The 13,216-nt window shown below is 32.5% G+C and overlaps 1 protein-coding gene across 1 annotated transcript in view; it reads left to right on the top strand.

Annotated features, from left to right (window-relative positions):
* Brwd3 (bromodomain and WD repeat domain containing 3) overlaps positions 1-13,216 on the top strand; it is a 156,810-nt gene that overhangs the window by 130,977 nt on the left and 12,617 nt on the right. The window contains exons 29-37 of the mRNA XM_046442605.2: positions 702-763; positions 867-1,022; positions 1,720-1,840; positions 3,104-3,229; positions 3,521-3,599; positions 5,593-5,649; positions 6,697-6,837; positions 7,674-7,748; positions 12,641-12,793. Of these exons, the coding sequence (XP_046298561.1) occupies positions 702-763; positions 867-1,022; positions 1,720-1,840; positions 3,104-3,229; positions 3,521-3,599; positions 5,593-5,649; positions 6,697-6,837; positions 7,674-7,748; positions 12,641-12,793 (970 nt within the window). The remainder of the gene's footprint in view (positions 1-701; positions 764-866; positions 1,023-1,719; positions 1,841-3,103; positions 3,230-3,520; positions 3,600-5,592; positions 5,650-6,696; positions 6,838-7,673; positions 7,749-12,640; positions 12,794-13,216) is intronic.

Here is a 13,216-nt window from a genome sequence, read left to right as displayed (position 1 = left end):
TGTAAGGTTCCTAATGAATGAAGCTTCTCAAAAATAATGGAAAAAATGTTCATTTTGTGAGGATTGCCTTTAAAGCCAGTATATTACAGATAAAAAGAGAAGATTAAAATTTTGAAAGTGCTAAAATACTTAAGATATTGGGATAAATTAAGAAGTGATCCAGTAAGACATCGTAGTGCCCAACTATAATCTAAGCTACATTGGAGGCTGAGGCAGGAAAATTTGCAAGGTTGAGGCCAGCCTGAACAACCTAGTGGGACCTTTTATCAAAATAAAATAGAAATGGCTGGTGAAGTAGCTCAGTGCTAGAATACTTACCTAGCACGTATGAGGCCCCAGGTTCAGACCCTTGTACTGAAGGGAAAAAGAGAGATTGAAAGAAGTGATCCATTACACCAACTCTTTTCACCTGAAAGATATTTGCTTTCTTTTCCCTGGCTTAATAGTGAATATATGCTCATTTGGAACAAAAGATAAATAAAATACTAGGAATAGGCTTACTAACCACTAAGTTTCATTTTGGTGGAACATGTTTTCTCTAGCAGTGGTTTTTTATTATCTTTACTTAAACAGAGCTGAACTTTAATGATTACTATGTTTTCCTTTTCTAAATTTCACCCTCCTAGAAGTCATGCAAATTATACTAGTATATGAATGGACGCACTTGTAAACTTAATTTTTATCTCATTGTTTTTCAATAGCTGGGACAATAATGAGAGAGAAAAGATGAGTCCCTGGGATATGGAGCCAATTCCAGAAGGAAGTAAATATGCTTTTAAAGTCAAATTATAATTCTTTTAAAAATAAAATTACTATAATATGATATTAGACACTAATCATTTCTAATTTTTCATCTTAATACCTAGCTGCCTTTCCAGATGAAGTTGGTGCTGGTGTTCCTGTTTCCCAAGAGGAATTGACTGCTTTGCTATACAAACCCCAGGAAGGAGAGTGGGGGGCTCATTCTAGAGATGAGGAATGTGAAAGAGTTATTCAGGGCATAAACCACCTTCTTTCCCTGGGTATGGTAAATGCAAAAATAAATAAACAAACAAACAAATAAGACAACTGAAGGAAGCTAAGCTGAGCAGAATTTTAAGTTCTATAATAGGAAATGCATTTTCTTACACTAGTTTTGATATTAATATTTTTTGTGGTGCTGGGGATTGAACCCAGGGCCTCACACATGCCAGGCAAGCACTTTTCCACTCGGCTATATCCCCAGCCAAATATTAACATTTTTGTATGCTTGGTCAAAATAATGACTGATAAATATTTTCAGTATTCTGGGGGATAATATTGAAGGCAGGCATGTGTCTTTTTCTTTGTTGAGTCATTTTGACTCTCTAGCTGCTAATTTCCTGAACCTGATCTTGGATGGGGTTCCTTGATAAAGACAGTGTGTGAATAATGTATTTTACCCACATGAATAGTTATGTTTTCAGAAATATATCATTTAAAAAGTTTTGTTGTTTTATCCAGAAAAGACTTAGCAATCTAAAGTTCAACATTGTGCTCCTTTAATTTTGTTTTCTTTTACCTGAGTTTAACTAGTGTTTTGTGCATGATTCATCGATATTATGTCAAAAAAAAAAAGAAAAACATACAATTGAATCATCATTGTTTTTGAATTTAGAATTTTGCCCTTATTTATTTATTACTGTTAACATTTAATATTAGTGTCTTTTATAACTATTTTTGATTTTGGTAATTTTGTAGATTTTGCCAGCCCTTTTGCTGTTCCAGTGGATCTCAGTGCCTACCCCTTGTATTGTACTGTAGTTGCTTATCCAACTGACCTCAATACCATCAGGCGGAGACTTGAAAATCGCTTTTATAGGTTTGTTTAGTTTTATTTAAAAATCCAGTTTTATGAGTATGACTTGCTTTGTTGAGATCGTGTTTTTATGGTATTAAATAATCATCCAATGACTCACTCTAAAATTTCTTCTAAAACTGTGGAACACCAATTTTCTTTTATTTAATCGGTTTCCACTTTTCCAGGGTGAAAAGGGTATAGGAAAGGAAGACAAAGAGGAAAACATGGGTAGCATGCATAATTAGGTTGTAAAATGAAAAGTGAAGTTAACTTAGTTTATTAAAGGCAAATTAGATGTTTTATGGATTCATCATAATTAAGATGCTACAGAAAGCCAGGCACAGTGCTGCACACCTGTAATCCTAGCCATTCTGGAGACTGAAACAGGAGTATTTCAAGTTTTAGGTTGGCCTGCACAACTCAGAGAGACCCTGTCTGAAAATTAAAAATAAGTAAATAAAGAGGACTACAGATGCAGTTTAGTTGTAGATTGCTTACCTAGAATGTATGAGACTCTGGGTTCAATCCCAAGTACTGAAAAAGAAGAGAGAGGGGAGGGGACAGGGAAAGGGAGAGGGAGATTGTACATAGATATAGAGGATGTCTAAATCTTCTTTGGGGCATTAGGTAGTAGTTAATTAGGTTTAATAACCAATCCTAAAATATATGTAGTAAAAGAACCAAGTTACTTTTTCCTTGGTTTTGGTTGGGAGGGGAATGATTATGGGAGGTCTTGGAAGATAGTTCTTTGTTCTTCTCTATTTGAAGTCCACTTCACCCTAATCTTAGTATCCCATGAACTGGTTAGTCTGCCTCTTATAATTAAGAATTGAAAAGTGAAGTTAACTTAGTTTAATTTTAATATTATTCAATACATTTTAATATTATTCAATACTAAATATTATGAACAAGCTGTCATTCTGTATAACCTGGTTTATTTTTTTCTTTCTCCCCTTCTTCTGAAAACGAAACATTATTTTGTCTTTATCACAGCATACTTTTGTTTGTTTTTTATCAAATCACTCTTTACCCACAGTGTCCTGGATCAGTTCTCTTCTAGTTTTAATAGGCTGTCTAGTATTTCAAAATTCCCTCCTGTGCTTTAAATTCTGAAATTGTATCATCCCTTTTTTTAGCCTTCATCAGTTACATATTTGAGACATTAATATATTGGATCTCCTTTGACATAAAATGATTAAGTGCCTACTTTTTCTGTTGCATATTCTTAGAATGTAGTTTAAATGTATCAGACAAAGGTAACATAGGATATTTTTTCTTTTGTAGGAGAATATCAGCATTAATGTGGGAGGTGCGCTACATTGAGCATAATGCTAGGACTTTCAATGAGCCAGACAGTCCTATAGTTAAAGCAGCCAAAATTGTAACTGATGTTTTACTTCGATTTATTGGGTAAGAAGCATTTGTTTCCTTCTAAGAGACTAACTTACAGCTTTTTAAAAATTATTGAAATGGCTGAGCACAGTGATGTAGATCTGTAATTCTAGGTACTTAAGAGGCTGAGGCAGAAGGATTGCTGCCAGCCTCAGCAACTTAAGAAAGACATAAGCAACTCAGAGAGACACTTTCTCAAAATAAAAAGGGAAGGGGATATGGTTCAGTGGTTAAGCCCCTCTAGTTCAATCCCTGATACCATAAATAAATAAATAAATAAGTAGAAATGTATTTTGACTTGTTTCTTAGGGATCAGAGCTGTACTGATATACTGGATACTTATAATAAAATTAAAGCAGAAGAACTAAACAGTACTGATGGAGAGGAGGTAAGAAACATGATATGATAAATAGTAATGAATTCATTTTCTGTTATTTGTAGTAAGTGTCATACATAAATATTACAATTGGCTGTAAGCAGTAAAAGATTTTTGGAAGCTGACTGTTTTTTGTCAAATCACTCTTTACATTGCTGGTTCTTGGGGGAAAGACACTGGCAGAGTCTGCAGGAATCTATATGCCCGTTTCCATCTATTATCTCTCTCCTATGAGGTCATTCTCCTAGAAATGAAAATGAAGCAATCTCTATGTTTTTAGATGCTTAGTCCTCAAGGATTTTATTAGGTGCTAGTTATGTAGAAACTATCTAACTAGCACATACCAAGATTTCATATTTCCCAGGAGAAAGCAGGTATCTAGCACAAATCACATTGTTTATACCACCTCCATAATAAAGGAAATTTCCAAATGTGAGCCATGGGCCAACCATTTAAGTAAAGCCCTGCTAAAGACATATTAAATGCTTTGACCTATTTCAAATGGACTATACAAAAATATAATCATGCTAGAGGGTTTAGTCAAGGTCAGGAAGCCAGTCATCCTGTATAACTCAGTGGGTTTCAGTGAGGAGAAATTAATACTTTATTTTCTGATCTTTAAAAAAAAATGACAAAGCACTCAATATTTTAAAAGAATATCTAGTTGATGAAAATTTGATTAGGGGTTTTATTTTCTATGCATTGTATGTAAAATATTAAATTATTTTATAATGATAGATTAAACATCTAATATTTAAGTTTCATGAAGTTGCAGCTTTATTTCTTTCTATAAATTTCTAAATATAAAGTAGTCTTTGCTGAATAAAATGGAATTTATATTCTCAACAGAATTTCACATATGTGTTTCCTTACCAATCATTGTTCCTAACTTACATAAAACCATATTTGACCAGAGTTTATGATAGAAACCAAAACAAGATAAGAAATTGGAATAATATTGAAAACTGGTAATTCAAAATTTTTACTGGAAAACAGTTCATCCCAGGGAGAAATGACTCAATTATGCTAGATCTTATTGCAATGGCATGAGATATTTTACATGTTTATTTTGGTGTGTGTGTGTGTGTGTGTGTGTAGTATTAGGAATTGAGCACAGGGCCTTATGTATACTAAGCAAGTCCTTATCTCTGAGCTACATCACGGCACTTTTTTTTTCCTTTTATGAAAGTATCTGACTATAAAGCATTGTATTATTGGGGTTAAATCTTATTTTCATAATAATAACAAGGAAAACACAATACACAAATTAGATATTAGCCTCTTGAAAGCCAAGAAAAGTTTATCAATATCATTTCCTCTATTTTCTCTGACCTTTATCATAAATGTATTTTAACATAGGATTTGATGTTTCAAGAATTTTTTGTCAAACTAGCACTACTTGGATTAGGATAGATAACTAAAGAAAAATATAATTTAACAGCTTTGTTTTTTAACTACTGATATTAGAAAGGAATATAAATAGTTCATTAGTTACTTTACTAGTAGCTCTTAACCTAGGTGCTTTGCCATCACCAGTGGTATAGGCCTTGACTACTTGTATTAAAAAAACTATCCCTCAGGGAGACAATTAACTGAATCTCTGGCTAAGTAAAAAGTTATATTTCCCTACAGAAAAGAGATCTATTCCTTGAAATAACAAATAATTGACTATGAGTATGAGTATTTTCTAATTTTATTAAGTGAACGTGTCATCTATAATAAAGTTTTATAAGAAATACTAACACAGATAACAACGTTCTCCAGTCACTAGAACTTTTCTGTTGTTTCCTTTTCTAATTTGAAGAGAAACCTTATTAAGTTCTCCCAATATCATTTTCAAATTGTTCACAGTATATTGGCAAAGTTTGGGGTAAGTCTCCCTTCAGCCTTTGTTTTGTTGCCTGCTCCACTGAGGAAAGTTGATTATGATTATATTTGCCATTTACTTGTAGGTTTCTAGTTTGTAAAACTTAACATCTCCTCATACTTTCCTCTTTTAACTTAGGATACAGAAATGGTTGATTTAGATTCAGATGGTCCTGGTACTTCATCTGGAAGAAGGGTAGGTAACTAAGTGAACTACTGAGAAGAAACATTTTCAGACTTACTGTGTCAGAGATTCCAAAGAGCAATTCCACATTGGAGAGTTGCTAGAAGGACTCTTGGTACTAAGGTTATAGTTTTACTCATGGCTAAGATTTTTTTTTTACAGTAACTCAGTATGCATACATTGCTGGGTCATAGGGGGAAAGACAGTGGCAGAGTCTGGAGGAATCCATATGCAGGTTTCCATCTATTATCCCTCTCCTATGAGGTCATTCTCCTAGAAATGAAAATGAAGCAATCTGTATGTTATATTAGACGCTGTCCTCAAAGATTTTATTAGGTATTAGTTATGTAGAAACTATCTAACTAGCATATACCAAGATTTCAGATTCCCAGGAGAAAGTAGGTATCTAGCACAAATCAAATTGTTTATACTACCTTTATAATAAGTTTATACTACCTTTATAAGGAAGTTTCCAAATGTCAGCCATGGGCTAACCATTTAAGTGAAGCCCTGCTAAAGACATTAACCTCAGGCCTCTCATGTTAACTCTTTTCTGCATATTTCTTCTCCATGATAATTAGACATGAAAGTTATTCTATAGAAAGAACAATATTCTTTAAAATATTGAAAGAGATCATAACAGAAGGCAGCAAATTATAAGATTAGAATATCATGACCATAAAAGATTTAGTTTTAAAAAATTGTCCTGAACAATTGATGGTGCCCTTGTCAAGTAAACTTGACTACCAAGAAATATTAAATCTATAAATCTATTAGCTTTGTATAGGAAAAGCATTCATTTCTTCTCTTTTTTGTACTTTATTTGAGATTCAGGTTTTTTAAAATAAAAATTCAGAATTCTAGAATCTTGCCATTTCTACAAATGCAATGTCTAGTGGTTTTATCTTTTTTTTGTTTTGTTTTCAGTGAGAATGTTATAAGCTTTTAAATAGTGGTTGCTCTGTTTTACACAAATATATTAACACTAGGGATACATGAAAAAGTCAGTGAAAAGTTAAAGGCATAGCCTTTAGATATAATTCTATTAAAAATCTATAGGTCAAATGCCGAGGCAGAAGACAGTCTTTGAAGTGTAATCCTGATGCTTGGAAAAAACAATGCAAAGAACTTTTGAGCCTCATTTATGAACGTGAAGACTCAGAGCCATTTCGACATCCAGCTGATCCTCCTCCTTTGCCAGTAAGCATGCATTTGTTTAAATAATTGCCAATATAATATTTTTCCTTAAATGTCCATGCTAGCATCTAGGTAAGTACAATTTCCCCCTTTTTTCTTTATTTCCTTCCATACTTCTATCTTTAAATTATGATTAGTCATGACTTTTTAAAATGGCTTTCATGTACTAGGTACATAAATTATTATACATTTAAAAACCAAATTTGAATAAATTTCTTTGCTATTCTTTCCTGCTTTTATTTCAGATATTTCTTGAACACATATTGCTAATTTATGATATACTTTTATTCAGCGTGAATACTTAATTACATGTCAATCCTATTTAGTTTATAATAAACATGGTCACTAGAGTAGCCAACATACGAATATTACTTTTCAACAAACATTAAAAACATGAGAAAGTAGGTTATAGGATTTCTCCTCTAGGAATGTATCTATTTATATGTTTCATTACCTTTTATTAAATAACAAGTCTTTTTTAAACTTTTTCATAGAAAAATATGGCAATATTTCAGAAATACATCAGAGCATCAGCTAAGCTTAACAACCATCCATATTCTCTGTATTCATGGGATTCAGTTTGGAAAGGATATTTAAGGAACAATATTATGTTAGACAAAGCTCATTTTGTTTTTAGAGAGTTTGGGCAGAACACACTAGTCTTATTTTTTATAGCAGAAAATAATGGTGAATGCAGAATTCCTTCACATTAAAGTACAACCTATAAAATATTATTTCTATTTTTGGATTTTTTAGCCTTAAGTTGTGGTTGTATTACAAGACCTGATATTTTTGTAGTGGTGATCTGGGGGAAAAATGCATGATCTTTACCCTAATAGGGCCATCAAGAGCAAGAAGGAGAATCCTCAGAGTCCGTTGTTCCAGAAAGACAACAAGATCCATCTCTATCTGAGGTAGGCTTATTTGCCTTTAAAAATATATACACTGGTGGTTGTTTTGTATGTGTTTTTTTTTAAAACATACTGTGCCCTTTGTAACTTGTTAAAATTGCCTTCTAATTCTGTTTTCTTCTCATATTTGTTCATTTTTTTATCTTTATTTTTTGTTTTTAACAATTTCTTAAAGTTGTTCCTTATAGTATCCATTTAGATGTTTATTTGTTTATATAGACTAAATTTAATGCAGCAGAGTAGAAAACATCAATTATACAATATGATTTTGTCTGTAGTGCACCTGATTATTCCCACTAGGAGTTCATTCAACAAACAGGCTGAGTCTGGGTTTTAATAGTATTACAGATGTCCCAAAAATTGCCTTTATAAAAATATTAGTGTTTCATAAACCATGTTGTGTGAGAATATTCTTTTGGACTTTTTTCTGATTTAAAAAATAAGATAATACATTTAGAGCAATTAAGGGTTCTCATTCTTTGGAAAATGTTGTCTTCTCTTATTTAGAATAATTTTCTCTGCCCCTACTTCTGGCTCTTTTAATTTCTTCTTTAAGGGAAATGTGATTTTACTTTTTAATCCCTCTAAGTAGAATGAGGGTTCTAATATTGATTGTGGGTTTTACTTCAAAACTTAAATATTGAGGATTATAGCATATGTATATAGGTATAAATACCAAATACTATTCCATATGATAACTCTAATATTAGCTAGACTTAAAATCTTTTAATTTAATATGGAACCTTCCCTTTCTCCTAAAAAAAATCAAACTAAATTCTGAACTTCTAAGCCAGAGGATTTCAGATGAAGCAAAAATAACACATTGATTAAAAAATAAAAAATGCACAAAGTCCTGGGTTAAATCCCTACCACCACATACAAACACAGACACAGATATCAAAAAGGAGAATCAGAGGTGTTGCTCAGTGCTACAGAGCATGCCTAGTGTTCAAAAGACCTTGGGTTTAATTCCTGGTATCCTAGTACTACCCAAAAGATAAAAAATAGAAACTAACACCTGGAGATTAAATAATACACTTTTGAATGATAAATGGATACAGAAGAAATCGGGGGAGAAATAAAAAATACTTAGAGGTAAATGAGAATATGAAATAACATATCAAAATCTCTGTGACAGGGCCGGGCTTGTGGCTCAGGGGTAGAGCACTCGCCTAACATGTGCGAGGCCCTGGGTTCAATCCGCAGCACTTCATAAAAATAAATAAATAAAAATAAAGTTATTGTGTCCAACTACAACTAAAAAATTTAAAAAAATCTCTTTGACAGTATAAAGATCATAGTATTGAGCTGATAAACTAAAAGAATAGAAAGATACCAAATAAATAATCTAACATCTCAAGGCCCTAGAAAAAGAAGAACAAACGAACGGCAAAATCATTAGAAGACAGGAAAAATTAAATCAGAGCCGAAATCAATGAAATTGGGATTAAAAAATACAAAAGAGCAACAAATCAAGGGGTTGATTTTTGAAAGGATAACCAGAATTGATAAATGATTAGCCAAAATATCAAGAAGAGAAAAAAACTCAAATTATCAAAAGTCCGAGATGAAAAAGGAAATATCACCCAGAAACTTAGGAAATCCGAAGGATCATTAGTATTATTTTGAAAATGTATACTCCAATAAGCTAGAAGATCTTGATGATATGAACAAATTCCTAGAGATATATGACCTACCCAAATTGAACAAGGAGGATATAGAAAACTTAAACAGATTGATTTCTAGTAATGAAATTGAAGCAACAATCAATAGCCTTCCAAAGTCAAGGACCAGATGGATACTCAGCACTAAGTTTTATGAGACCTTCAAAGAAGAACTAATACTATTCTCCTCAAATTATTCATGAAATAGAAAAGGAAGGAACTCTGTCAAATTCATTTTATGCACCCAGTATCACCCTGATACCAAAATCAGACAGATACATCAATGAAAGAAAACTTCAGACCAATACACCTGATTGTAGATGCAATAATGCTTAATAAAATATTGGCAAACTGCATAAAAACACATTAATAAGTTAGTACACTTGGGCTGGGGATGTGGCTCAAGCTACCGCTTGAGCTACGTCCTTGCCTGGCATGCGTGGGGTGCTGGGTTCAATCCTCAGCACTACATAAAATAAAATAAAGATGTTGTGTCCACCGAAAACTGAAAAATAAATATTAAAAAAAATTATCTCTCTCTGTCTCTCTCTCTCTCTCTCTTAAAAAAAAGTAATCAAATGGGTTTCCTCCCAGGGATTCAAGATTGGTTCAGAATACAGAAATCAATAAATGTAATTCACCAGATAAATAGACTTAAAGATAAGAATTACATGATTATCTCCATTGATACAGAAAAAGCATTTGACAAGGTACAGCACCTGTTCATGTTTAAAACAGTAGAGAAACTAGGGATAGAAGGAGCATACCTCAACATTGTAAAAGCTATATATGACAAACCCAAGGCCACCATTATTCTTTTATTTTCAAAGAAAAGTTTGCTTTTTTATTATATTTATTTTTAGTTATAGGTGGACACAATATCTTTATTTTATTTTTACGTGGTGCTGAGGATTGAACCCAGTACCTCACACATAGTAGGCGAGTGCTCTACCTCTGAGCCACAACCCCAGCCCAGGCCAACATTATTCCTAATGGAGAAAACTCAAAAGCATGTTCTCTAAAATCAGGAACAAGACAAGGATGCCCACTTTTACCACTCCTATTCAACTTAGTCCCTGAAACACCAGTCAGAGGCATCTGATAAATAAAGAAAGTTAAAGACATATAAATAGGAAAAGAAGAGCTCAAATTACTTCTATTTTCCAATTACATGATCTTAGAAGAACACAAAAAAATTACTAGAAGAGTTCTATAATTCATAAATAAATTCAGAATAGTGGTATACAAAATCAACACCCATGACTCAGTCACGTTCTTATATACCTTATATATTATATACCTTCTGAAAAAGAAACTAGAAAAAGTATCCCATTCACAATAGCCTCAAAAAAATAAAATACTTGGGAATCAACAAAAGAGGTGAAGGACCTCTAAAAATGAAAACTATAGAACACGAAAGAAAGAAATTGAAGACGACCTTAGAAGTTGGAAAGACCTCCCATGTTCTTGGATATGCATAGTTAGTATTGTAAAAATGGCCATATTACCAAAAGTGCTATATAGATTCAATAGTGATTCCCATCAGAATCCCAATGATGTTCTTTATGGAAATAGAAAGAACATTCATGAAATTCATTTGGAAAAACAAGAGACACAACAAGTAAAGTAGGAGGCATCACAACACAGGACCTCAAATTATACTGCAGAGCTATAGTTAAAAAAAAAAAAAAGTATGGGCACCAAAGAAAGGTATGGAGAATAATGGAATAGAATAGAAGACACAGAGACAAACCCACGTAATTACAATTATCTGATACTGGACAAAGGTGCTAAAAACATACACTGCAGAAAAGATAGCCTTTTTAACAAATGGTGCTGGGAAAATTTAACCTCTTTCTCTTACCCAATACAAAACTCAAAGTGGATTAGAGACCTAGGAATTAGAACAGAAGAAAATGTAGGACCAACACCTCCAACATGTCAGCTTAGAAATAGGCTAAAAATTTTTTTAAAAGGCTAGTTTTTACATTTAAAAAGTCATAAATGGAACCACTATTTGACCTAGCTATTCACTACTCACATTGCTCAGTTTATATCCAAAGGATTTAAAATCAGCATACTACAGTGATGCAGACACATCAATATTTATAGCAGCACTATTCACAGTAGTTAAGCTGTGGAGCCAATCTAGGTGCCCTTCAACAATTGAATAGATACAGAAAATGTGGTATATATATATATATATACACAATGCAGTTTATTCAGCCATAAATAAAAATATAATCATGTCCTTTGCAGGAAAATGGATGGATCTGGAGACTGTCGTGCTAAGTAAAATAAGACAGTCCTCAAAATCCAAATGTCAAATATTTTCTATGATATGTGGAAGCTGACCCAAAATAAGGTGTTGGGAGGAAATAAAAAAGAATTGAAGAAAGATCAATGGAGTAAACAAAGGGGAATGAAAGGAAGTGAAGACGGATGGGACTGAGAAAGACAGAATAAATCTGGCATAACATTCCTATGTAAATATATGAATATATCACAGTGTATCTCACCATCAATTACATCCACTAGATACTAATTAAAAGTAAAAAACTATGAATAGCAGAAAGATCACTATTGTAGTAGGATGAGAGCAGGGGAGGATAAAGGGACCGAATATAAGAACTGGATAAGAATAAATTATATTCCATGTCTTTATAATTATGTCAGAATAAATTCTATTGTTATGTATCTAAAAAGAACCAATAAAAAGGAGACAAAAAGTACAGAGGAAAAAGAAATTGAGATCTTCAGTTGCTAATTACTCTTCAAGTAAAAATGTCCTCATAGCTGGAAAACTTGGAAATACATAGCTAATTTGTATAGTGGAACCATTTAATTATGCCTGCACAATTCCATCTTCTCTAATAAAACAGTTGGCCAAGTGTTGTAAGTTACATCAGCCTTTAAGCAGGAAATCGAATTCCATATTGTGGACTCTGTGAAAATAAAGCCAGTGACTGTGTATTTTATATTCTATGCCTTCAAAATAATGTATGATTAAAGACTGCGTTGGTAGGATTAAGGCTCTTCCATAGACCCTACATTTTTTGCTATGAACCAAATTATGGTTTGGAGCTGGGGGAAGGTAGTTGGCAGGTTGAAAAATGATGTGTTCATTTCATGGTGGATTACATTGGTATGTAATGCAAATCTCCGTCCAATGTATTATTTACTATTGTTATGTAGTTTGGATATTTAAATGTAATACATTATTCTTTGTAGGATTATCAAGATGTTGTAGACACACCTATGGACTTCAGCACTGTGAAAGAAACTTTAGAAGCAGGAAACTATGGTAGTCCTCTGGAATTTTATAAGGATGTTCGCCAAATATTCAGCAACTCCAAAGCTTATACCTCTAATAAAAAATCAAGGGTATGAAAAACACTATTAGATGGGTTAATTAAGCATTTAATGACATACATAACTGGCAGTTTTCTTCCAACATTTTTGAAATTGCTAATTAAGTATTTACTACACTTCTGACATAGTTACTGAGATTTAGTTTTCAGTATCTTCTCTGAAATGTGTATTTTTTATTATGCATACATAAAGATACATTTAACATAATCATACTAAAATGAAGCACATTTTTTCTTTCTCATATCTACCTTTTCTTTAGTCTTTAATAATACTTACACCTTCCAGAGAAAAGAGAAGGAAAGAAGAGATATAAATTTGAATGTCCTTTAATATATCCAATAAATTACTCATTAAATATAATGGTAGTTGATGGTATTAATTTCTATAAAACTTTCTGATTAGCTCTGAATGTTTATTTTACCTTTATTATAACAA

This window comes from Marmota monax, unplaced genomic scaffold (genome assembly GCF_021218885.2).
Source record: "Marmota monax isolate L192 unplaced genomic scaffold, Marmota_monax_Labrador192_F-V1.1 WCK01_AAM20220418_F8-fsc00212, whole genome shotgun sequence".
NCBI lineage: Eukaryota > Metazoa > Chordata > Mammalia > Rodentia > Sciuridae > Marmota > Marmota monax.
Note: the sequence above shows the minus strand (reverse complement) of the source record. Positions and strands in the feature narration are given on the sequence as shown.